This window comes from Tauraco erythrolophus, chromosome 5 (genome assembly GCF_009769465.1).
Source record: "Tauraco erythrolophus isolate bTauEry1 chromosome 5, bTauEry1.pri, whole genome shotgun sequence".
NCBI lineage: Eukaryota > Metazoa > Chordata > Aves > Musophagiformes > Musophagidae > Tauraco > Tauraco erythrolophus.
The window spans coordinates 79,916,019-79,942,337 of NC_141469.1; the positions used below are offsets into that span (position 1 = coordinate 79,916,019).

The window sequence follows — 26,319 nt, forward strand, 5'->3', positions numbered from 1 at the left end:
CGAGAGGTGAAAATACCAGTCCCTAATTTAAATATATGCAGAGATTCTTGCTTAAGAATGAGAGCTGATGTGCGTCATCAAGTGCAGTACTTAGGAAGATATAAACTAGAAATGTTTGATAAAACAAAGTTGGATACAGAGTATAAGAGGAAACATATAATGAAGAAAAAGTTTTAATAAAATTTAGTAAATTTATATATCCAGTATATAGCAAAGCACATGAATACATTTACAAGGAGTAGTGGGTATTTTAACATCAAACAGTAGTCCTCCATCCAGACCTTCCGGTTAGGAATGAAATCTACTTGTTCTGAAACTTGCGTTCACTGTTCAGGCTGACAGCATTTGTCCTTTGGAGGAAAGACCATCCCAGGATTGGGATTTGAATTGTTTCAGTTAAATTGTAACGGTTTTTGCTGTTAATCTCTTTTCTTTGAAGGCCTACCCATATAAGAAAAACCAAATTTGGAAAGAAGCCAGGGTTGACATCCCTCCTCTTCTGAGAGGCATAACCTGGGCTGCCCTGTTGGGTGTTGAGGTAAGGGTATTTGCTGAACTTCCAGTACTGACTGGGGTGGGATTGGGATAGGAATGGGATTGACAGGGAAGCTGGAATGGATATGAAGATTTGACGAGTAGAATTACTGGAATTTCAAACAAAATGAGTCTTGAAATTGTGTGAACAAAGACAATGTTCAGACAGACTTGCTTTTTGTCTCTACTATGATTTGATTTCAGAAAATGTATGTGAACTTAACTGCCTTTAAGTTTGATTAGGGGATGGAAGAATACTCCTCGTACAGCCAAATTTTGCTAGATTGGTTTTTGTTTTGATTTTTAATATTTTTGACAAATGCAGTTAGAATCCTTCTGCTCCAGTCTGCAATAGTTGGGCAAAACAGGATGAAACATGTCAAACGTATTTTTCTTACCAATGAATCAATGCACTTCCTCCAAAGACTGAAGAATAAATAAATTAAATGTAACCCCTTTTGGACAAAGGACTAGAAAGGAATGTCCCAGAAATGAATACTCTTCACAGAGATTGCTTGACTACCTAGCTTTTGCATCTACCCTGCTTGCAATCTGCAGAAGTACAGCAAAGAGGTTCTTATAGATACCAAATCCCAGGTTATTTTGGATATTTAGCTGAAGACGTGATCTGCTGAGAGCTCTATGATATAAACAAGAAAAGCTGTAAAGGTAAAGAGCAACTGCTGGTCAGTATTGTAGCCTGAGTCTTGGGAGATGAGTCAGCTCTCATGCTTCATCAGCTTACCATCTCTACAATACAGGTAGTGTTTCCCTGTCCCGTAATATTAAGATGGACTTGATAGCATGCCTGTCTTGGGATTCCTGCAAGGACAGGCTACTTAAGAGTAGTGTATACTGGTCATATCAATGTTGATTAACAGGCAGCTGGATTCAGTGCCTTTACAGAAATGGTGCTGAAAGCTGCTTGCCAGAGGCTGAGGTAAGCATTGAATTTAAATTGAGAGCATCTCTTAACTTGAAAATGGAAAACTGTATCAAGTACATAGTTTTCTGCATAAACAACTCAAAAATCACTGGAGATTGTACTGAAGAAGTCACAGGAAGGTCTATATGTCCTGAATTATAACAGAATAAAGATGGTCTTGTTAAAATTCAGCTTTCAGAATTTTCTGTACTTTGGGAAATTTCGTCAGCAGAAAAAAGTTGCTGACTAAAGCACGTCACAAAAACAGTCAACTTTTGTGTACACTGTAATATGCATTTATGTTAGTAAGGGCTTTCTAAATACAAGTATTTTTCTTCCATGTTTAGGGTGCCATACAAGCCAAATATGATGCCATCGATAAAGACACACCGATTCCTACAGACAGACAAGTAAGGCTTCCAGCGTTATCAAATATTGCCACTTGAAGTAATGCAAAAATCTTCTCCACCAGTCAGTCATTTGCCTATTACAGCAGACTGGTAATACTAACAGGGTTCCCTCTGTCCTCTAACCTTATTCATGCTGTAGCAAGAATCTTACAAAACAGATAGGAACAAGTAGATTAACTCAAATTATGTTATAACGTGGAAAATGAAATCCCCTTTTACTTCAGAATCACTGTTTCTGTTGCAGCGACAAAGTGTAGTGAACAATATTACTGATGTATTGTTAAAAGTCCTGTTTTTATCACGTTTGTTGTGCCTGTTGGACCTTGTACCAGATAGTGCTGAGTACACTAAGATCCTGTAAGGTGAGCTGTGCTTCACAGAAATGGGCTTCTGAGCAATTAGGTTCTCTAAGAAGACTTGCCAGACATAAAAAGACATCACGAGCAACAGCTGTTCCTTTCGCTGGATGAAGAAATATTTTCCATCAAATTGGGTACGATGTTCTGAGAACTCTGATTGGAGCAAAGTGATATTAGCACCTGAGAGGAGTCCAAAGGTTGGGTTAGAAAAAAGACTGTAACTGTAATCTGCTTTCTACCTTTTCCAAGAGTTAGAACCCTTTTAAAAATAGGAATCTGGAAAAAGGAGAAATATCTATTTTTAATCTTTGACAGGACTGTTAGAGTCCCCTTCCCCTTTCGGTTTTGGTTCTGAGAGTGATGGAGGAAGCAGATAGTGTTCATGATGGTGGTCTGACCTACATTCTCTGGCTGACTTCCACTTCTAGTGTTGCAAGATCGCTGTAGTACTACCCCACTGACCCTGATTTCTCTTTATATTATATGCTTGACTGTGGCTCAGATTGAAGTTGATATTCCTCGTTGCCATCAGTATGATGAATTGCTGTCATCACCAGAGGGTCACGCAAAGTTTAGACGTGTATTGAAGGCCTGGGTTGTTTCCCATCCTGATTTGGTGTACTGGCAAGGTGAGTTTGACTAGTTGGCAAGGTCAGATAGAATCATAGATAATTAACTGGAAAGCTGTGGCTGACTTAAAAGTCATAGAATGGTTCGGGTTGGAAGGGACCTCAAAGATCATGTAGTCCCAACCTCCCTGCCATGGGCAGGGAAATCCTCCACTACACCAGGTTGCCCAAAGCCTCATCCAGCCTGGCTGTGAACACTTCCAGGGATGGGCATCTACAACTTCTCTGGGCAACCTGTTCCAGTGCCTCACCACCCTTGAGTGAAAAATTTCTTCCCTAGATCTAATCTAAATCCTCCCCTCTTTCAGTTTAAATCCATTGCCCCTTGTCCTATCACTACATGCCCTTGTAAAAAGTCCCTCTCCAGCTTTCCTGTAGGCCCCCTTTAAGTACTCGAAGGCTGCTATAAGATCACCCTGGAACCTTCTCTTCTCCAGGCTGAACAGCCCCAAACTCTCTCAGCCTGTCTTCATAGCAGAGGTGCTCCAGCCCTCGGATCATCTTCGTGGCCCTCCTCTGGACCCTGTCCAGCAGCTCCATGTCCTTCTTGTGCTGGGGACTCCAGAGCTGAACACAGTATTCCAGGTGGGGTCTCACAAGAGCAGAGTAGAGGGGCAGAATCACCTCCCTCGACCTGCTGCCCACACTTCTTTTGATGCAGCCTAGGACACAGTTGGTTTTCTGGGCTGCCAGCGCACATTGCCGGCTTATGTTGAGCTTCTCATCCACCAGCACTCCCAAGTCTTTTTCCTCAGGGCTGCTCTCAATCCATTCTCTGCCCAGCCTGTACTTGGGCATGGGATTGCCCTTACCCACGTGCAGGACCTTGCACTTGGCCTTGTTGAACTTCATGAGGTTCTCACAGGCCCACCTCTCCAGCCTGTCAAGGTACCTCCCCCTCCTTCCCCACAATGTAACCCGTTTTGGAGTGCTCTCCTTTCCGTTTCTTTTGAAGAATGAATCTGTGGATTGTCACAGATTTAGATCCTAATAATTTTTACTTAATTTGTAATGCAAAATTGCCTTACTGTTTCTTATATATTTACTCTCTTTACGTTTTAGTGCCTTTTTTTTTTGTAAATAATGTTGCTTATTGTTCAGTTCCAAGGTAAAACTGCAGAAGTTACTGAGCAAGTTCTTGGGATGGTAAATTGCATTTCTTGGAAACCTTGGCATAATAATCAATTCAGCAGTATAGTTCAAAAATTTGAAATCCTCGCTGTTTTCGTGCATTGACTGTACAGTTGTTCTCAGCATTACATGTGCAGCCTGACATTGCAGAGTTATAATCACTACCAAGTATGCAAACTTTCATCATAAATTAATGAATTCATCTTGTGCGTTACAATGAATGAGCTCTTTATGCCATTTCTTTATGGCTCTTCTCTCTTCAGGTCTTGACTCTCTTTGTGCACCATTTCTCTACCTGAATTTTAACGATGAAGGTGAGTACCTTTTTCAGCTGAGGGTGAAGGGGAGGCATGTTCTGTCCTCTGTATCTAGTTGTAGGCAGACGTGCATGCACCTGTTTCTAGATGAAAGCTTCTGTAGCTACAAAGGAATTTTAAAGCTCTCGTTGCCACAGGTCAAAAGAAATGGTTGGGTTTTGAAAAGTGTTTGTAGTGTACTGCTCTTCAAGCAGGAGTTCAAACCGTGTGTTTATTGCCAAGTATGATAAAAAATATGTAATAAAAAGTGCAAATAACCCTGATTATAGAAAAGCAAGAACTGCTTCTCTAGTACTTGTCTTTTTCAGTGAAGCTGTAGTTCAGCCTTTTAATGTGAATGAATTATTTGTTAACTGAACTGTTAACCTGTCAGACTAGCTTTATTCAGAAAAGCTTATGATGGTTTTAAATGCCTATAAAAGCTTATCAGACCAGCTTTGGACATATGGCCTTTATCTTCTTAGAATGCAATTTGTTCGGAATAGGTCTAGTCCAATCTTCTATTCTCTTGCACCTGGCTTGCTTTGTGTAAGGTCTGTGTGTGGGAAAACTAGTTTCTTAGGACAATGACTCCTATTATACCTACTGTGCATGCTAATTTAAATATTTCACCAGATTTTTCTTGCTCTTGGACATGTTCCTATACAGTTCGATTGTAGGACCTGGTTTCCTTCCTATTGAAGCAAAATACAATAGTAATGAATTATGTAAAATTTTGTGTTCTGGTTTATGAATTTAATGGCACACATTTGGCTAAAATATTTAAAAGTGGTTTCAATGCTAGAAAAGTTCTAACACAGAATTCATTTATAACATGATCCTGTGTCATATTTGCTGTAAATCTGATGTTTTGTTTAGAAACTTCCAAAATTATATTTATTGTCTTTGGACAATTTACAGCAAACCTGTTATTTCTCTTTTGTGTCTGTGGTCTAGCACCATGGCTAAGGATTGTATTGCAATAGATTGTCTCCCAGCCAAGTTCCCAGGAATTAATTGAGGGGATAAACACTTAAGTTTTTACCCTCTAATCTCTATTTGGTATGTATGTGAGGAGTCGTTGAGAAATTTAAGATGGTTTTAGCCATCTTTTTGATGATATTTTTAATTATATTCCACTCTATGTTTTTTTCTCATAAATTCTATCATCTTTTGTCTCGGAGCTGAAGAAAGAATTGATATGCAAGCCTGATGGCACATAACCTGGGTTTAAGCCCTATAGGAGAAAACGCAGAAGACTGCAACAATGCAGTTGTCTTTTAAAATTTTATTCATCCAGGGACCTTGAGTTTTTGCATCAAACATCACCATGGCTTTTCAAACATCATTTCATTGCTTTGTCACTGAGAAATATGGAAATAAACTGGGAGTAGATCAGGCTTCATATTGATTACTCAGTCACAGAAGAGAACTTTTTTTAGGAGCTTTTAAAATTTTTTTAATGGGGAATGTGACCTTTTTATGTGTTTTACACTTACAGTTTTATGTATAGATAGATTTAAGTATTTATGCTTATTATCTGCTTAATAATGAACTTTTTTAGGGGCACTTATGTTTCTACCTGTGTAGTTGCATCAATTTTTCTAATTTTTTTCAGCTCTGGCATATGCCTGCATGTCTGCTTTTATCCCCAAGTATTTATATAACTTCTTTCTGAAGGATAATTCTCATGTTATTCAAGGTAAGTAAGTTCCTATATTTTTTTTGTAGTTCTTAGAGATGTAGAATTATTTCTGGATATATAAAAACACTTTTTCAAGTGGTTGTGAAATTTTAACACAATTAGAATCACACTGTAGAAATACTCGTGTTTATTTTAAAAACTTTGTTTTGCTGTTCTTGCTGTGCAAAAAAATAAGTGGGTAGAGGAAAAAAAACAAACACACACTCTCTCTCTCTCTGTCTCTCAATCATGCAATATTGTGAAATGAGGAGATAGTCCTTCCAGTGTTAGATTGTAAAGACCTACCCTTCAGGTGATCAAAATCATACTGTTTCAGGAGCTCTTTTGAGAATGAGGGAAAATGAAAAGGAACAGAACAAACTAGGGAGTCCTCAGAAAACAGAAGTTGTGGTATTCAGACAGGCATTTGAGGGGATTTTCTGTCTAAACAGAAGATAATATCATTCAATATAGGACAGAAGTTGAAAGACCCTCAGGAATAATGTTCCATAGTTCAGTCTTCAAGAGCTATATAGGTAACTCAGGGAAATTAAAGCAATACCTAGAAGGTAGATGTCTGTTCTACTTGAAAATTAATTGTAAATTTCATGGCAACACAAAGAAGGGATAGTCTAGACCTAGAAAGCCACCTTGGCACAGTCTGTGTTAGAAAGGTAATTTGTCATGCAGATAGTTTTTAAAAACTGAACAAAGCTATTTGAAAAACCATCAGTAGTTTAAAAAAACAGATGGTAATGACTGGTTTTGATTGCAAGCAGTGATGAGTGTTTACTGAATACTGGGCTTCAGCATGGCTTGCTGTCCTTGTATTTCTTGTAAATAAATTCTTTTGTATTTAACTTGGGAAACTTCTAAATGTAGAAACAGTGTCTGTCAGTTTTTGTCTTCAAAAAACGAAAGGAAATTAAGAACTGATCAACAAAAAGTAATTAGATGTAAAAGCAGTTACATATTAGATAACAGGAGAGAGCTAACATAAGGAGAGAACACTGGTTAGGAGAGTTTACATATGAAAGACAATGGGTAAGAGGTTTTATGAACTGAATATGTAAAATAATAGTTGGGAAAAACTATTCAGGAGAACTTCTTTACAGACAAAAGGATGCAAACAGATTGCTGGCTGGAAAAAAAAGGGGCAGTAAATGTCTGAACATGAAAAGAGTAAGTATGTTGTATCAGATGCTCCTGTGGAGCAGGATGTGGAGACAACCGCTTAGACTTTTAAGATTATTAGCTTAGTAAAGACTTTTCTCAAGGGTGTATACTCTTCCATAAAATAATACTTTTCTCTCTAGAGTTCCCTGATGTTATTCCTAAGGGGCTTTATGAAAATATGTATCAGACGAAGTCAGAAATATAGGCCAGTAGGATTCTGTGAACCAAAGTAGTGTAGGTGTTACCGAGTTCCTGTGCAACATCTGGCATCATCAAGGACTCGGAGAGACCAGACCTTTTAGGATTCTTTCAGTATTCTGATTTAATCCTTCCCAGGGTTGTATGTCAAACACCACTCTCTAAATACAGTTCTAAAGGAAAATACCGTGTAATTTCCCTACTTTATTGGGTTAGAAGAAAGTGTTGAGAATGTGTCATTTAACTGCCTACTGCAATTTCAGCCTGTTTGTGTCTTCCATGTAGGGATGGATGGGAGGAATATTTCAAACTGCAGAGTTGAACATACCTCATTTCTGAGCTTGTCCTGTGCATTGAAGACAGGTGTTTTTTCTAAGCTTGTCAGATGTATTTCCTTACATGAAATAGGAAGCAAGAGCAGGGTTTGGGTATGGAATGCCTAATTATGTAAAACAAAAAATTCACGTAATAAAATTCTGACCAACAGCAATTGACTGGATGTAAGTCATACATTTTTGTGATGATTTGTGTGTTTTCATAGATCCTTAATTAACCATGTAATCCCACACAGTAATTATATTTCATGAGACTGGCTAGTCAAATAAAGATGTTCTTTATCAACCTGTAGTATATCTGTAGTGAACCATTGTGGGCACGAATCTTCATTTTAAAAATAAATGTGCTTCAAGGAAGCTAATTGTGAAAGGTTTTTTTATCAGCATATGCCTGAATGTGTAGGAATTTGTAGGATTACTGGTTTGCTATACCTGTTGTGATTACTGGCTGTTTCATGAAATAAAACTGATGTAAGATGCACCTTAGAGATGCACTTTTAAAAAATTATTAACATAGTGTGGTATGAATTTAAGGCATGGATTCAGTTATCTCCCCAACTTGTATGCATGTGAATAAAAATAACTTTGGCTTGAAACTGAGAAAGCATGAGGTATGTCAGTAGCTTCAAAGCAGTCTGGCCTTTGTGACACAAAATTCAGCATGGGTCTGTTTACCCACCGAACTCCCCAGCTGAGTGCTGCCAGGGTCTCTGTAGCATCATAGAGATGCAGTATCAGAGGGCAGAGGCTGGCACTCCTACGATGCTTAATGTGCTAAGAAGTTTAATGTGCTGTGGCTTTGTCTTTGCAGCTTGAAGCAAAAGTTCTGAAATTCTAAGTAGGCTCAAGAGGTCTTAATTTTTATTGCAACTTACCTTGGAGAATTAGGCATCCTTTCAGGTGTAATTTGCAGTAGGACTGTGGATTTTTTCCCTTGTGTTCTTACAGTGAGAGCATTGTTTATCAGTCCACCTGAGGCAGAATCAGCTTTTAAAATTTCTAGTCCAAATAGGATTATTTTACAGAGCGATTGTTCTTAACTTGCTGGCTTAACCTGGGAGGAGCTGACTTGAATGCAGATAATTAAGATTTAAGAAAGATAGGAGTCTATAAACAACGGAGTGTTTAGACACACTTCTATTCTTAAAGGTGTCTATGTGTAGAATTATCCCAGCTGAGCCACCTCTGTGCTTCATAGCAGTGGAATTGGAATTTAATTTTGCCACTTCAGGGATGAAGACAAACAGAGTAATAGGGAGTTATTTGCTCTCCCCAAGAGACATAGTAGCAGACATCTAGTCCTTACAATAGACTTTAAAGGAAGCAATGGCAACTCTGAATGGCTAATTTGTGGAGCTGTGTGGACTTAGTGTTTGGGGGGGTTATATTTGGGAACAGTAGTCTGTGGAACATTGAGATGTCAGCATAGTCTGATCTGAGAGCAGGGTTCACATTCTCTCTCTCTTCCTCCCCTCAACCAGCTGTCTAGGCCCTAATTATTCTCTTCTTGGGAGCATGGAGGAAAAGGAATTGCCATCTGTTATGAAACTACAATGTTATTGCCTCTTCATCTTCCTTCTAACAAAGCATATGACAGTGTGGATGAAATTGGGAGAGGGTCAGAACAGAGAGGAATCTGTCAGTGTCTGTGTTCTGCTGTCTGCTTCTCTTCCAATTAAAAGCAAGTGTTAATAAGACAACTTAATGAAATTGTACCCGTCAGCCTAATGAGCCGTGCTGAAGATGTAATAAATTTTGTCTCTTACAATAAGTATTCTCTGTTACAAAAAATACAAATTAAGATGTTACTGATCATGGAAATAGTAACCTTAAAGCCCTCTTGCCTTAAAACCTCAACTTCCAGATCGCAAAATTTAACTTTGTAGAAAAGAAACCACACAGAATAGAATAAACTTTGTATATCGCTAAAACAGTCTGGGTCTCAGAAATCATTGGAACAGTTTTGTTCTAATTTGCTTCAATCAATATCTGTGGCTCTTACTCATCCTGAACAATCTTTAACTTTGCATGTGGAACATATGGAACAACCTAAGTATGAACTAGGTAAACCGTTGCTGAAAATCCAAGTTGAGAAGTACTAAGAAAGTGAAATGAAACGCTTCTTCCTCTGTATTGAATTTAATGGTGACAAGAAGGACAGTAGTGGTATTCATTTGTTGTTTTATTGTAGGTTTAAAAAAAAATTTTTAAAAAAATGTGTTCTTCCTTTTCTACAGCTCAATTGTGAGCTAGCATCATGTAGTGGCTTGTGTTTTGATGATGATCTTGAATTTGCTTGTCATTTCAGAATACCTGACGGTGTTTTCCCAGATGATTGCATTCCATGATCCAGAGCTGAGTAACCACCTTAATGAAATTGGTTTTATTCCAGATGTAAGTGCTAAGGGTTCTTATAAATTTTGTTCGAAGGAAGTAAAAAATGGAACATGAGGGCAATTAGGATGAGATGCCTTTCCAGAATCTTTCAGTAGCAGTTTGATATAGGTGAAAATTCCATATTTATGGACTTTTCTGAGTATGCTCATAAAATGGTAAAATTTTGATTGTTGTTTTACATACCTCTGTCCTTGTTTTGTTGGGATAGGAAACACAATAAAAATACTACTAGTCAGTTTTTATAGCTTACAGATTCATCTTAAAAGATGTATATAGTTTTGTTTTTAAAGAGTAGCTTAATATACAAAAATTAATGTGGCCATAAATGACTAATAGCAAAATTTCTGCAGACTAATTAAATGCCATTGGTTAAAACAAAAGACATGTCAATTTGCAGGTAATACAAAAAAAAAGTGCAAGTGATAGTTTATCTGTAGATGTGTCAGCCCTTGGGAAAGGTTAGCTGCCATTTGTTGGACTCTATCAGAAACATTGGACAAGTGCATAACTTGTGTCCAAGTTTTGTGCTTTTATTGGAAGTCTGGAACATGGAGGAAAATGAAAACCAAGAACAGCTGAAATGTAGATGTAGAAGAGAAGAGGGGCTATGTTGGAAAAAGCAAAACAAGGCCTCCTTTAGAGCCTCACTTTTAGGTATCTCTGTAAATAGTGAAGCTTTCCTCCTTTGTTTAGGGTGCCGTGTATACCCCAGAAAGCCAAGATAATACTCTATAAAAATGTTTGTCTGCCTACTATAGCATTACCAAAGTTTATAGCTTATATTTCTTAAAAGCAGATTTAGGCAAGAGGAGAGAAGGCATAGAGAGAACATGATTAATTGATACGGTCTATATCGTGATATATTTGATGTTTAGAAATTTTGTAATTAAAAGTTGGTTGTAAGAACAGATGATGATGACTGAGAGGTGAAAATGGAAGAATGAAACTGAAGTCAGGAGATGTTTGATGTAGAAATACAGATTTGGTAAATAAGTTATTTATATGCATTTCTTTTATAAGCAATACAAAGCTTATTTTATCAGAAAAGCCTTATGCTTATTAGGAAATGCTATAAGTTGAAGCAGCAAGGCCAAGCCTCTGAAAGTCGTTTATTGTACACAATTCCTGGGTGAATTTGTGTGTCTTTGGGACTGGCAGATACTCATTATCACTGTTTACAAAGATTGTAATTGAAAAGCAAATATATGCTTTCATTTGTGGAGGTGATTTTAATGTAAGAATTTTGCTTATGAATGATAGGAATTTGAAAGACACTGTGGCATTAAAATGAGCAGAAGAGCAAACCAGTGCATTGCATTATAGAGAGAGATGTTTGAGAAGGCCACGTGTTGCTGATGCCCTGCATGTGAAGAGAAGGGGGTAGGAGGAAGATGAAGGGAAGGTGGGGAGAAGGGAGAACGTTCATCTGTAGAAAGCCTAAATATTTGGGGGAATGAAGGGCATGGGTAACAGCAACATTTAAGTTTCTGAGGGACAATCAGTTTTGCAGCATTTCTATGTAAATACACTTGATATTTATTTGTTAAAGACTGTGGATGACCAAAGCAATTTCTCTGTGTATTTTGTCCAGGATACTAGTTTCCACTCAAGAGGTAGAGATGGATTTTCCCTGACGATCTTACAGGTCCCTGTTTCTGGTACTAACCTACATGATAGCTCTGTAGCAACCCATCTTGAGTGTTAGCTGATATTTCAGCAGCTCCTAGTGTCTGCTCATACAGTTATAATTCTCCACTAAAAACTTTCAAGGTGCAAGTGAGATGGAGTAGTTTAAAATCACCTGTTTTTTTATAGTTTAGTTTTTGTGTTGTGCTGGTCACTGGACAGCGCATAGTCAAAGGTAAGCCTTGTCTCTAAGTGTTACAATCTAGAGATGATTAGGTAATGCAATAAATAATTAGAAAACAGAGGTAGGTGTTTTTTAAAAAAATAACTTTGCATCGAATACAATTTCAAGTTCTAAAATTAACACTAACCTCTGAAGACAGGTTGTCCTTTCTAAATCATCGTGGTTGTTTTTTTAATAGATAAAAGTTGTTCTGCCTTTTAGATTAGTGAGAAAGGTGGTTTTTGTACCTGTAACAAGACAGCACAGGATCCATCAAGCTGAAGGATATGCACTGTAGTAATGAGAACTGAACCAGAGTTTCGTGCTCGAGTACTAATCCTATCAAAGTAAACCCTGATTAATCTTTCATCATTGAAATGCAGGCTCTGCTGCAGGAAAGACTGTGTTTCCTGGCACCCTTCCCAATTGCTTCAAGTCACGTAGCTCTAAGAATGTTGAACGCTGCTGAAGCTTGACTAGTTGTGAATATTGTTAGCTGGCGTGGTGCCTGGATTAAGTACGTTGCTGTGACTGTGTGATTTACATGTAAATAGAGGGATGTGTACGGTGAATCTTACAGTTCTTCTTTGCTCGCTCTCCCAAAGTTTGTGATCTCTCTATATAATGCTTTATAGCACATTCTATATTTTACTGAATAATTCTGACATCAGCAACAGAACATTTTGAACTGAAGAAAAACAAGGAAGTGTGCTACATTACTAAAAGGTTATCTATAGCCGTAAATTATTCTAAAGAGCTTTCAGATGCCAATTATGGAATCTACACACAGTTGTCAGTTGTGGGCTGGGCATTGACAGAGATGATGAAATCTGGCTGCAGTTACCTAATGTCATCGTGCTGGAGTTGCTGTCATAGGTAGATACCTTGGCTTGGTTTTGGTGATATGCAGGAGTCATCAGTAATAGGGCTTCATGTAACTGAGAATTAAAAGTCCTGCGATGGAAGTACTTATCTCTGTTTGTTCTGTTGCACAGTCGCCTAGTGGTGAATCTAGGCGAGAGGTTTCTTGCTGTATTTTTATCTTATGGTAAAAGTGATCATTCTTCAAATTTTGTTTGTCTAGGTGTATACAGGTGAGTGGAATCTAATATTAAAAATTGGACTCAATTTGATTCTCTTTGCATCCCCAGTCATCAAAACATTTTTGCACCTTTCTGTAGCATTTGAATATATGATTAATTGTCTAGGCACCATTTAGGCTTGAAGCTAAGTATATGTGTATGTATTTCAAAGACAACATGAAGGTGCAAGATCAGGGTTTTATAGAACAGATTATTTCAATTGGAGGAGCCTACAATGATCGCCTGGTCCGACTGCCTGACCAATTCAGGGCCAACCAAGTTAAATCATGATACGGGCATTGTCCAAATGCCTCTTAAACCCTGACAGGCTTGGGGCATCAACGACCTCTCTAAGAAACCTGTTCCAGTGTTTGAGCACCCTCTCGGTGAAGAAATGCTCCCTAATGTCCAGTCTGAGCCTCCCCTGGTGCAGCTTTGAACTATTCCCACCATCCCAAGGAGAAGAAATCATCACCTCTCTCTCCACTTCGCCTCCTCAGGAAGCTGTAGAGAGCAAAAACTGTTTTTTCTCTAACAAATGAAAATTAAACCAAAAAGCAGCAGTTGGGAAACAGCCTTGTTAGGCCTTGTTTGGCCCTGAGCAACCTGATCTAGTTGGAGATATCCCTGTTCCTTGCAGGGGGGTTGGACTAGATGACCTTTGAAGGTCCCTTCCAGCCCTAACCATTCTATGATTCTATGACAACTCAGCAAAATAAAATTTCAGTTTATTTTTGGACAACCTTTTTTCACACATACATCAAACAGGCAAAAAAACCCCAAAATAAACACCGACAAAAAAAAAACAACAAAAACAAAACCAGAAGAACAACCCAGCAACTTCATAGACGGGAAAACAAAAAAAGAAAAAAAACTTTTTATTTTTGACCTTGCCACCTCATACAAACCATGATCTATGATACAGCTAAAATACACAAAAAAAAGTTATTAGGCTGGATGAGGCTTTGGGCAACCTGGTGTAGTGGAGGGTTTCCTTGCCCGTGGCAGGGGGGTTGGAACTAGGTGGTCTTTGAGGTCCCTTCCAACTCTTACCATTCTATGATTCTATATTCATAGAATCATCCAGCCTGGCCTTGAACACCTCCAGGGATGGGGCATCCACAACTTCTTTGGGCAACCTGTTCCAGTACCTCAGCACCCTCTGAGTGAAAAATTTCTTCCTTGTATCTAATTGAAATCTGCCCTCTTTCAGTTTAAATCCATTGCCCCTTGTCCTATCACTACATGCCCTTGGAAAAAGTCCCTCTCCACCTTTCTTGTAGGCCCCATTTCCCTATATCTGGGATTGTTACTGGGTTCAATAAGAAAAGAAATATACGATACCTTTTCTGAATCCTTTTCTGTGTCGTTTAAGCTAGTACCTGCCTAAAGTGTGTGGAAAGCAGGCTCGCATCGCAGACAAAGTATCTTGCAAGTGTCCGTTGCAGGGTTTGTAGCAACGTTCTCCTGAAGCAAATGAGCTACTCACTGTTGGAGGTAGAATGCCTGCCCACGTTGCCATTGATTGTGGTAGTTCCTATATTCCTGTAAATGTGACTTCAGCATTGAGAAGGAAAACATCCAACATAAAAGTCTTGAACACTGAAAATAGTGTGAAATACGTTTTGTAGCCTAAGAGTTTCATGTTATCCAACTATAAATTATTTTTGTAATGATAGGGACATGACAATGTACCAGTTTATAACAACGTGCTGCATTGAATGAGATGGTCAGGTGAGGATTCTTCTATAAAACATTGCAGGAATAATAATTACTCCTATTGTGTTTGTTATCCTTAAAACTGCAGGTATTTAACCTGGATCTCAGGTCTGTAATTCTATGAGATGTGGAGGGTGAACTTTCTTAGAGATTTTTGGATTTTCTTAGAGATTTTTTGTTAAACTCGAGTGTTATATATACGCATAACAAACAAGAACTTGTGAAGAATGTTGGCATTTTTAATGTTTTGAAAACTCAAACCTACAATTTTATATAATTTAGTTTTGCTATCCTGTAACCACGTACATAGCTTCACTGTAGCCACCTTACAATGTTCTTAAGGTGCACCTGGATCACACAGGACAGCCACTTGGTTCTTACAGACTTTTCACAGAGCAAGCAGCTTGCATATGTCTTTTAATATTCCCTACCATTCCCACCAACAAACATTAACATTCATTTTCACCTTGTTATTCCTTCTAAAACATCTTGAGAATCAAAATCCCCTGAGCCTAAATATCTTTAAAACTATTGTCTTTACGACTGAAATCTCAATCTGCTGGAGACACAGGTGTGTAAAGCTCTCATGGAGGAACAGTCAAATAATGAAACAATCCATACAGTAATAACGGCAATAAAAAAATCCTCATGGAAGAAGCTTTCATCAAGATTTGAGCCAATATCTCTAAGAGCTTCGAATATCTAATGGGAGATGCACTCTTCTCAAAATATGCCCATTTAACTATGGACAAGTAGACATCTTCACCCTGTTGAAAAACAGTGAACTTCATCTCCAAACTCAGGTACTGTGACTTACTCTCAGGCTGTTCCAGCGCTACTTTGATTAAAGATGAGGTACTTTTCCCAGCTACGCAGAGTTAAGCATCAGTAAAATACCCAGCCTCACTGTGTTTCAATGAAGAGTTGGAAACCTCTTCAACAGCAGCTTGTTGGTACAGAAGCGTGGCACCACGCTGTTCCAGCCGGTGGTTGCTAGAGGGCACTATGTACTAGCAGTGTGTTAAAAGCGGAGTCATTTAACTGTAAGAACTCTGTAGCCTGTTTATTTGAGGACTTCCAAGTCAGCACAGTTCTTTTTTGTCTGTGTTTTTCAATTTGGCTTGCATGGTGGAATGATACCACCAGTGTGGTGGCTTTTCTTTACTTGCTTATTAACAGTAATCATAACCTCTTCCGTTTTACTGAGACGTCCTTCTCTTAGAATGTTATAGTTATGAAAATCAGAGGGAAAAATGCCTTCAATAAAACCTTGCCTGATACCTTCTACTTAAACAGTTTGACCTGCCTTTCATGTCGTTGTTGATAGGTTTGGTGAGGATGATTTAGAGCAAAGGAGTGCTTTGTGGTTACCTTTTAATAATGTTTCAAATCTTGCGTATTTTCTTGTGTATTTATATGTAGATGCATACAAGATAGAGGTGTTTGTGAAATTAGGAGAAAGCGTGGATCTGCTTTGATAAAACATTTTAATCAAATATATGAAAACGAGGAAATAATTCCTTTTAAATACCAAGGATGTAATGTAATTCAACATGACGTCCACATAATGTGTACCTCCAAGCAAAGAGAAGCCTCAGGCTATTAGAAATGCTTGTTTTCCTACTGCACGGAAAGCAAGATATTGGCAAAATATTTCATACAGTCAAGCCAGGTAAACAGGTATTACTGGATCTCAACCCTTGCAGGGAATATTTCAGGGAACAGGGTATGTTATTATCCAGCAGAACGCTATCTGTTGAAGGTAGAAGGATATACTCAGGGAAGATGAAAATGGTGATAGAAATGAATTTATTTTGGTTTCCAAACCCTTAAAATCAATTGGCAGGTTGGAGACCAAGCTTTATAAAAGCCTCTTGAATATTGAAAGTGGCCAACAACCTGGTCATCACAGCTTTTTTTCAGTTTTATGGACGGTATGGTTCACATACTATCAGATGCTCAGATGAAGAGGTAGGAAAAAAATTTAGAGTGCGCTGTGCTAAAGAGCTTTTCAGAAAATGCGTGCATCATTTAATCAGTGCCATAATCCAGTTAAGAGTTTATGGAATAAGTAGTAATTTATTAACATAATATCAATTATGCTTTCTGCCTCTCATTTGCTTGCTTCCAGGGAAAGCTTAATAGGAGGACTAATTTGCACTTTTTATGAGCTGAAAAGTAATATATTAAGCTTTATGTCTGACTGTAAATCTTCAGAAGTGGGAAACAGAGCACATGATCTGTGCAACTGAGTAAAATTTAACAATGGCCGTCTTGCTTTTGCATTCCTAATTTGTGGGGACTTTCTGTGCAGTTTGATGTTCCGTGAAAAGAGATTCTGTTGCCTTCAACATATTAAATAGTTAAGTGAAATTTGAGAAACTCTTTAGGTGTCATAAATGCTTAAGTCTTCTAATGAATGCTGAATTTTCTCTGTATGATGTCATCAGTATGAAAGTTTGCAGAAATGAAAGGGTTTTTCTACCCATTGCAGCAGCAGAGTTCTTAGTCCCATACTAGTGTTAAGTGCTGAAGCAGCCTCAGGTTCTTCAGATGACACCTGCCTTTAAAGGTCACAGCAGAACAATGTAAATAATTAAGGTGTTAGTAACTGCCACTATATGCTTTTGAGAATGAAACCATTCTTACTGCCTTTCACTGACAAGTAATATATTTTAATAAATACTAACATGGGAGAAAAAGCTAGATATGGTTAGTTTTTCTGTTGAAAATTGTGATTTGCACTTTTAATTACTTGCATAGAACCACATTTTTTCCATAGTCAAAAAGATATATTGAATCAAGTTGTCTTATCCTCGTTTAGGCATCTTTTGCTAATTTACGCTTAGCGATATATATATGTAAGGTGAGAACTGTGGCAGTTTAATAGAGCAGGTTTTTCAGTTCTTTAAGACTTTGGCGGTTTTTTGCAAACGTAAGCCTACTAAGAGCGGTGGTTGTTTTTCTTGCTGTTTTCAACACATTATCACAAACCAGTAATTTGAAAGAAATGAGAATGGAAACCTGGGGGGAGAAAAAAAAATCTTCTCTGAGGGGATAAAATCTGTGTGATAGTGGTTCAGATACTGTAGTTATTTCCCATTTTAAATATATTCGTGCCAAGCTAGTCGATTTTTTAATGTGATAGGAAATAGTCACAAACAACTTCAACTTTTAATAAAACATGGTTTTTTCCTTCTTTTCCCTCCACCACCTTTTGCAGCTATATGCCATTCCTTGGTTTCTCACAATGTTTACACGTGAGTATATGTTCTTTTTCTCCAATTAAATATTCTTGTATTTCTTAAGCATAATTTTTCTCACTTTTTCAGCTAAAGCCTTCCTAATTGGTGTGATGTGTCTATCATTTAGTAGGTCGCTTGTAATTTGCAAGGATGTGTGTTGTAGTCTGAGTCTCAAGAGTGCCTGGCACGTACTTTCTGCCCTGTTTTGACAATTAGCATTTTCTTATATTTTTTAAAAAAATATTGTACTAAATTTGAACGGGATTATTTTGCACATGCAGTATTTAGGGAGTGTGCAAAGGAAGCTGTTATCTACTGGAAAAAGATATAATAATAGTTAAAAAAAAAAAAAACCAAAACCAAACCTCACCACCTTCCCCTGCCCTCACGATAATGTAAGAGAGTGAGTGACTTTGGTTTTGAAGGCCAACAAAACAAGTTTTTTTTTTTATTGCACTTTGACACTTGTTATTCTGCTAGCACTAGTTTACCATGATGTCTGTGTGTGGATGTTAGGAGCAAAAAGAGCTTTATAATTTGGTGAGCTTTTAATGAAAGAGGACAAAGTTGTTAAAGCAAGTCTAGAAAGCAATTCAAAATCTTTCCTCAAAGATGTCTGATTTTTTTTAATTTCATGTCAATATTGGCAGACTTTGAATTAAAAAAAAAAAAAAAGTGGCAGGATGAAAAGAGCTGATGGATAATTGCTCTGATGAAATATCAAAGAATTTAATGTGAGATTCTTGATTTCCATTTCTAAAGATCTTGACTGTAAAGCACTGGTTCTTGCACTTGTCTGTTCTTCTAAAACTTTCATGAGAATCACCACCTTTGGAAAACCAAAGAGATGGTTTCTTTGGTGATGAATTGCAATAAAATGTTAGAACTATTTAGTTGAAGGATAGCTTACTTTAGGAGAGCCACCTTCAGCTTTATATATAAAATGTTGCCGTTTTTAACAGACCTTTCTCCTTGTCTTTTCTTTATTCCACCATTTTTTTGTCTATTTTGCTCATTTTCTTGTCTAATTTTAAGTAGTTGAGCTTATTGATTAACTCATTGCACTTTACCAAAAGAAAAATAAATTGCCTAATTTTGTATGTGTATGTGTTTTGAAATTTGAAAACCTGCACATTTCTAAGTATTTAATAATGAAAGAAGACGCTGATGATTTCTAGAATAATCAAACTACATATGAAGACAAATCTGTTTCTAAACAGGTTGGGTCCTTTTTGCTGCCAATAAAAAAAGAAATAACCATAAGATGGGAGAGGAGGAAAGTATATAGGCAACTCCTTAAAGAGTGTACATCTGTATGTTTTTATCAACTTATATTCTTATAGGTGTTTTTATCGTGCTTGTTCATCATGCAGATGTCTTTCCTTTGCACAAAATTTTTCACTTGTGGGATACGTTACTGCTTGGAAATTCCTCCTTCCCGTTCTGCATTGGAGTTGCAATACTTCAACAACTGAGGGATCGTCTTCTGGCTAATGGATTCAATGAATGCATTCTCCTTTTTTCAGACTTGCCAGGTACAGAAAAAACTATTTCTTCCTTCTTTCTCTGTCTTCCTCAGTGTGTTGCTGACGAAAGTATGTGATTGCATGTGAATATGTACTACAAATCTTACATGTGTTTTGAAATGATGGCAGATTTAGGCAAACTCACTATCAGAATGCGTAGGTCTTAACTGCAGCTTGATGAACTTAGTAGAAGTCTTTTTGCTGTCATCAGCAAGAATTGGGTGAACTTGTTATTATTTCCGGGTGAAGGCTGGAGTACTTTCCTGTGAAATTTAAAACAATTGGACTCGATGATCTTGAAGGTCTCTTCCAACCAGACAATTCTATGATTCTATGATTTTAAATAATTCATAAGCAACAGTTTGTAGACATGCCATATATAGAAACAATCAAGTTCGCAGGGATTTCTCAGTGAAAAATATTTAGTGCTGTTCTGAACAGTACTTTTCCACTTTGATGCTAGTACTAGCCTGTTTTCCTTTCAAAAATAATTAAACTTTTGCTATGGAAGCAATTAATGTAAAAGGATTAGGAAAAGCAGTATAGAAGTCATTGGAATTGCTCTATGTTAAATCAGTTTCCGTTTGAAATATAAAGCTTTCAAAAGAACCCTCAAAACTGGATCGGAGATTGTATGATCGTTGCACAGAAGTTCTGTCATCTTGTTCAGTGGGAAGTGGTTGACCTTCGTACAAGCAAGTGTTGCATCTTTAAAAAAAAAAAAATTGCAGTTAACGGTGAAGTTTGGGTCTTATTTCTGAGCAAGTTTCTAGTGATACAGTAGAATGCATTTGAACTGAGTAAGCCCTGTTAACTGAAAGATGTGTTTCCATTTCTGGTGGACTAATTTTTACATAACACATGAATTTGAAGGCTACTGCATCCAGAACATACTTGTGTTCTTGTATTAATTCCCTCTCTCCAACTCGGGATCTTACTAACATAGTATAGGTGTTGGTTAAGAGGTGCTGCTGTTTTAATTGTGGCCCTTCTTAAGATAACTTTAACTTTTGGCTAATTCCTGGGCTGATTATAGATTTAGTTGGCTCTGTTTGAATGCTATGTATGCAGTTCAGTAATTCATAATTCATTTATGATAATGTAATTCATAATTCATTTACATTCATTATGCTCTCAATCCATTCTCCACCCAGTACAGGCTGGGTGGAGAATGGATTGAGAGCAGCCCTGAGGAAAAGGACTTGGGAGTGCTGGTGGATGAGAAGCTCAACATGAGCCGGCAATGTGCGCTGGCAGCCCAGCAAGCCAACCGTGTCCTGGGCTGCATCCAAAGGAGCATGGCCAGCAGGTCGAGGGAGGGGATTCTGCTCCTCTACTCTGCTCTTGTGAGACCCCACCTGGAATACTGTGTTCAGCTCTGGAGTCCCAACACAAGAAGGACAGGGAGCTGCTGGAGAGGGTCCAGAGGAGGCCACAAAGATGATCCGAGGGCTGGAGCACCTCTGCTATGAAGACAGGCTGAGAGAGTTGGGGCTGTTCAGCCTGGAGAAGAGAAGGCTCCGGGGTGATCTTATAGCAGCTTTCCAGTACTTAAAGGGGCCTACAGGAAAGCTGGAGAGGGACTTTTTACAAGGGCGTGTAGTGATAGGACAAGGGGCAATGGATTTAAACTGAAAGAGGGGAGATTCAGATTAGATCTAAGGAAGAAATTTATTACATTGTGGGTGGTGAGGCACTGGAACAGGTTGCCCAGAGAAGTCGTGGATGCCCCATCCCTGGAAATGTTCAAGGCCAGGTTGGATGAGGCTTTGGGCAACCTGGTGTAGTGGAGGGTTTCCCTGCCCATGGCAGGGGGGTTGGAACTAGATGATCTTTGAAGTCCCTTCCAACCCAAACCATTCTATGATTCTATTTAGACAGGAGTCATTCTTTCGCAGAAGAACTGAATGAGAGAATCAAGTTTGGAAGAACATTTAAGCTTAGAAGTTTTTGTTAAACGTGGCAGTCTCCACAACTGTGGAGTTGACAGGGTTTGTCAGTAGCCTAGGAGATGGCAGCAAGTAGGCTGAGGTTAAGTTCATAGTTGCATAAATCGGCCTCTCAGAAGTTCATTGAGTTCTCACAGAGGAAACTCTGTGATTTTTCTAAATATTATTGTCACTAATTCTGTCTCTCACTGTGTACCCTTGAACATATGTCCGGATTTCAAATTTGCTTTTCTGCTACCTTTCAGTTTAGTATATACTATGCAATTGCTACTGTGTTTTTCAATTTATAACAGATTTAAATACACCGTTCCTTATGGTGTGTTTTTTTTCATTTTCAGTCTATATGCTTAGTCATTTCAAATGCCTTTATTAAATTTAACTGAATATCTTCAAGTGGTCTGAAAGGTGAGGGCTAATCTAAAAGACTGTCTCTCTCCCCCTTCCCTCCTCCCCCATTTATTTAGCTGTATGTCTTAGTTAAATGTAGATTCATTAATATTTAACTTATTTCTTGCCAAAGGTCATTTCTCCCTATTTTTTTTTCCCTTGAGTGGTTCTAAATTATATATTCTAATTTATCTTGAACCAGCTGATTTACTGACATTGGCAAGTACTTTATGCTGAGGTCACGTGCAAGAACGTGTTAGTTCTCCTAATACATGTCTGTTTATATAATAAAATAAATTCACTAAAATCTGTAGTGTTATAATGGACATGCTTTCTGCTGGTTATAGTTTATGACAACTTTGTTGATACTCTGGTAGGAAACGTTTTGATAGAATAAATGCCAGTTTCTGAAAAGATTCTCTTTTTTTCTATGTTGGTGATGTCTGCAATATTTTGGAAGTTAACAGTGGCACAATTGAATATCGTGAGATTAATCCAAAGCATATTACAAACTGACTACTAAGGGAAAAAAGAATGAAGATGGAAGACGATCCTAGTGTGACTTAAGAGCTAAATGTTATTGGCCCAGCTGAGACTTCTGTAATCAGTTACTTCCTTGAACATATAATTATCATAGCTTGTGTTTTCTGTTTCTGACCTGAGTCTTACTTCTGGTTCAGAAGTATTGACTGCTTGTGCTCTTTGTAACCTGTGCCTTCCAATCAGGACTTCTGTTACTTCAGTTAAAAGAAATTGTGTGCCATGCCTGAGAAGTTCCTGAAAGTAATTTACAAACAGCATTCACCTGAAACTGGGTCACCTCGAGGAAGAGGTTATGTTGTTCAAAACATCTGCAATAATTTCAATCTAAAATCAATCGTTGCTCAACAATCTGAAACTCGTGTGGCTTTTAAGCTTTCTGTGCACTAGAATGGCTTATCTTAGGCTGCCAGTGAAAGTGGCTTGCTTTCCAGACTGATAAAGCTATTTTACTGCAATCTTGCAACTTTGTGCAACGCTTAAGATTTCTTGTTTGTACAGTAGCTATTTCTAAAAATAAATGTTTAAAGTTAAAAAAAGAAACCCAAAACACCCCACTGCTTTATTTTCAGTTCACTGCATGTAACACAGTTTCAATTACAGTTTAAAAAAGTTAATGATGTGAGGAAAAAGACAGGGCACTGTGCCATTATTGGTTACTTGATTCTGAAAACCCTTTCCAATGCTTGTCTCAAAGCGTTGGCCGTAATTTATCTATAAACTCAATACAATTGGGCGTTACTTGCTGGTTTTGGGAGCTCTATTGGAAATTTTAATCTGTTTTTATATATTTTTAACAATAATGTATTAGGAAATCTGTTTGAAGTATTTGAAAAAACAATTGGTTAATTAAGAATACTGGAAAATCTCTTTGCTGTAGCAAAAAATGTCCTAGTTCATTCCTTGTGGGGGCTGTATAAAGGGAACATAAAAGCAACAGCTAAAACTTAAGTATAATGAGGTGTTTTAGGAAATTATTGCACCAAGATGGGGTGTTTTTATTCTCTTGTATTTGCTCTTTCATATTTTTTTACTTGTGTTTAAGGAGCTCTGTTAAGTCTAAAATTTATTCAAATGATATAAATACCAGAGAAGATTTAGGAGCTACTATTTGAGACAGACAAACGAAACCAACCCTGGAGTCATTGCTAATTCTTTATGTGTAATTTTGAGATTTAGTAAATGTCATCCTATTTGGGTGATGCAGAGAGAGCAAATGCTGTATTCGTTACCTTTGTTTTTCCTTTAAGTAAGTCTGACACGTAGCAGGAGAATGTGGCAGGAAAATGAGGATGGTAAGGGTGGCACTAAATGATGTGATTCCTGAGGTACCAACAACAGCTTTCAGACCAGTACTGGCTTGTACTAATCCAGTTTGGTTATGTCTGCATCTTATGTATCAGCAAATTTACAACCCAGAAGGCTCTTTCATGTATTGAGGGCCAACCGTACAAGTAACTTTACTTTAAAACTTGCAGTTTTGCTTATAGCTTAGTTTTTAACGACTTGCTGTTAAGTTTGTGTGATAATGTACATTATGCAACTCAAAAGTTGTGATTATTGTAGCTCGACTTGATTACTAAGTTCATTACCCACTGTACAAGTAGTAGAAAGTCATCAGCAAGCACCTTTTATTAGGAAACAGACCCAAGAAGGAAGCACCCAGATATGTATAGGTCTTTGCAAAAGCAGTTGAAGGATCCTGTAGATCAATTCACTCCCACCTGGAATGGGTGCAATATAGGGCCTGACAAACAGATCTTCCTCCAGAGACCCATGCCAGTCTCATGACTGACATACAGGGATTAATTATGGCCTTGAGAAGGAGTAGGAAAACTACCGAAAGATGGAGACACATGCTATTAGAGAATAGGTAAACACCAATCCTAGACATGAGGTAAAACACAGTTTCCAATAAGCCTGGTAGGTCAGTTCACACAATAACCTCATCTTCTGTAATTTTGAAGTGAGAGAAGAGTTTGCTCTTTCAATGCTGTGCACCTCAGGAAGGTATCTTTTTGCTGACTCCAGGCTAGGCAGTGCTTCCAAAGAAAAAACCTCGGCCTCAGATAGGAAGTCCAGAAAGACTGGCTGTGGAAAAGCAAGCCATTGCAACGAGGATAAAGCTGTTAAAGTGGAAAATGCAGAGGATTCACTGTGTGAGGCACAGACATGTAGCTTTAAGATCCAACATGTAGTCAAAGATCTTGCTATCACCAAACCACAAAAATTATTCTCCAAGGAACAGAGGTTCTCTAATGTGGGAGAAACAATTCTATCTGTTGCCATTACAGTAACGTGCCAAAATGCTGAATCCCATGATGGTAAAGGCTGTACAGATGCTTAGAGGAATTACATCCAGCTCAGAAATGAACTAAAGATTAAAAAAATAGTGGAAATTCTGCACAAAGATTGTATGGTGCAGTTTTGAATGATGTATTTCTGCTGACAGCAGCAGAATTAGATACAAATCAGAGAATTCTGCTTCAGATATGTATCTGACTCTTGGTAGCTACTATTTTATTTTCTGTTGTTTTTCTTCTGAAGATCCTTTGTCTGCCCGCATCTGTGATTCATACAGTTTTATCGTGCCAGAATTTCTGATGGTTCAGCGTTTAGTTAATGAAGATTTGGTAGGAGGAAGAAATGGCAGATGACTGCCAGGCCTACACTGAGTTTGTGGGTGTTTGATGCCTGTTCCTATTTGTTTCACTACTTCTTGAATAAAAATGTAAACTCTTGAGATCAAAACACCAACTCTGAAGAGACTGAAAGAGATACAGTGGGGTCTTCCATGTGCCAGTGAGCAGTAGGAAAAAAAAAGGTAATATACTGTTTTGATTAAAGTTTGACTTTTTATCATGCAGTTTTGAAAATGTCCTATTGCTTAGATTAAGGCTCTGAGGAATAGACGTCGTAACAGCTTTTTTAGAAGGAAACTTTTTTCATAACTTCAGCTATGAAATTTTGACATGCGGCTTTGTTGTGGCTTGCCCAAGTTCAAAACTGTTGTCACCCCATGGAAGATGACACGGCAAGATGATTTATCACGGAGCTAGTGAAACTGGGCTGCCTTTTCAAATTACAGTACGTCTGAAGAAAAACAGCAATTCGGTCTCTGTCACATGATGTGCATGATAATGGTGCTGTAACATTAAAAAATGGATTGGAAATATCAAAAGACATCAGAAGCAAAAAGGAAATCATGTTTCTAGCTTTCTTTTCTTGAAAAACGTGGATCCAACAGATATTTATGGAAACATCTTTTTCTGAACGTATTCCTTATCTTTGCTATGTTATATGGCTTTTTTAGATGCAAGTGACAGGTGCATTTTATAATGCAATTCTTGAAGATTATTGTTGCTAAATAATGGCATGTTTGAAGCAGAAACTGTGCATAGCTGCTAGTAAGGTTTTGTTTGTTTTGCTTCTGGGTTGGGTTTTTTTTTCGGGGTTTTTTGTTGGGTTTTTTTTTAGTGGCTTACAGCCAACTGTGGGTTGGGAGCTGGCTTTGGTACAGAAGCAGAGCAATTTGTTAGGGCACACCTGCTCACCAAGGCTGTTTGGTAGTGTCAGACTCTGTAAGACTGATGTCATTTTACCTGAAGCTGTGAATTCTTTAATTATTCACATTTTCCACTTGTAGTGACATGAACAAAATGCAGTTTTATTTATAGATTCTACCTTCTTGACACTAAAGAGAAATGCTGCAGTGGGTGACTGTAGTTGTCACTGGCAGAAAAAAAACCCAAATATGTATCCTTTAGCAAAGGACTGTCTGTCTCAAAAGGTGGTATATCATAAAGAGGGTGAAAAGTGAGTTCATCAGTAGAACTTTCCTAGTGCGTATCGTAAAATCAGTCTGAGGCGCAGCTTATGCCTCCTTCTGCTTGATAGAACCTGCATGTATTCTTCGTGGCAAAAAGGGGCTTCAGAGAATAGAACAAT

General features: G+C 37.9%; 1 protein-coding gene across 4 annotated transcripts in view; it reads left to right on the top strand.

Annotated features, from left to right (window-relative positions):
• TBCK (TBC1 domain containing kinase) overlaps window positions 1–26,319 on the top strand; it is a 107,518-nt gene that overhangs the window by 38,349 nt on the left and 42,850 nt on the right. For all 4 annotated transcript variants that reach the window (XM_086611873.1, XM_086611874.1, XM_086611877.1 and 1 more), the window contains exons 15-22: window positions 440–538; window positions 1,807–1,869; window positions 2,731–2,857; window positions 4,252–4,302; window positions 5,903–5,986; window positions 9,986–10,071; window positions 17,948–17,984; window positions 19,343–19,504. In XM_086611873.1, the coding sequence (XP_086467999.1) occupies window positions 440–538; window positions 1,807–1,869; window positions 2,731–2,857; window positions 4,252–4,302; window positions 5,903–5,986; window positions 9,986–10,071; window positions 17,948–17,984; window positions 19,343–19,504 (709 nt within the window). The remainder of the gene's footprint in view (window positions 1–439; window positions 539–1,806; window positions 1,870–2,730; window positions 2,858–4,251; window positions 4,303–5,902; window positions 5,987–9,985; window positions 10,072–17,947; window positions 17,985–19,342; window positions 19,505–26,319) is intronic.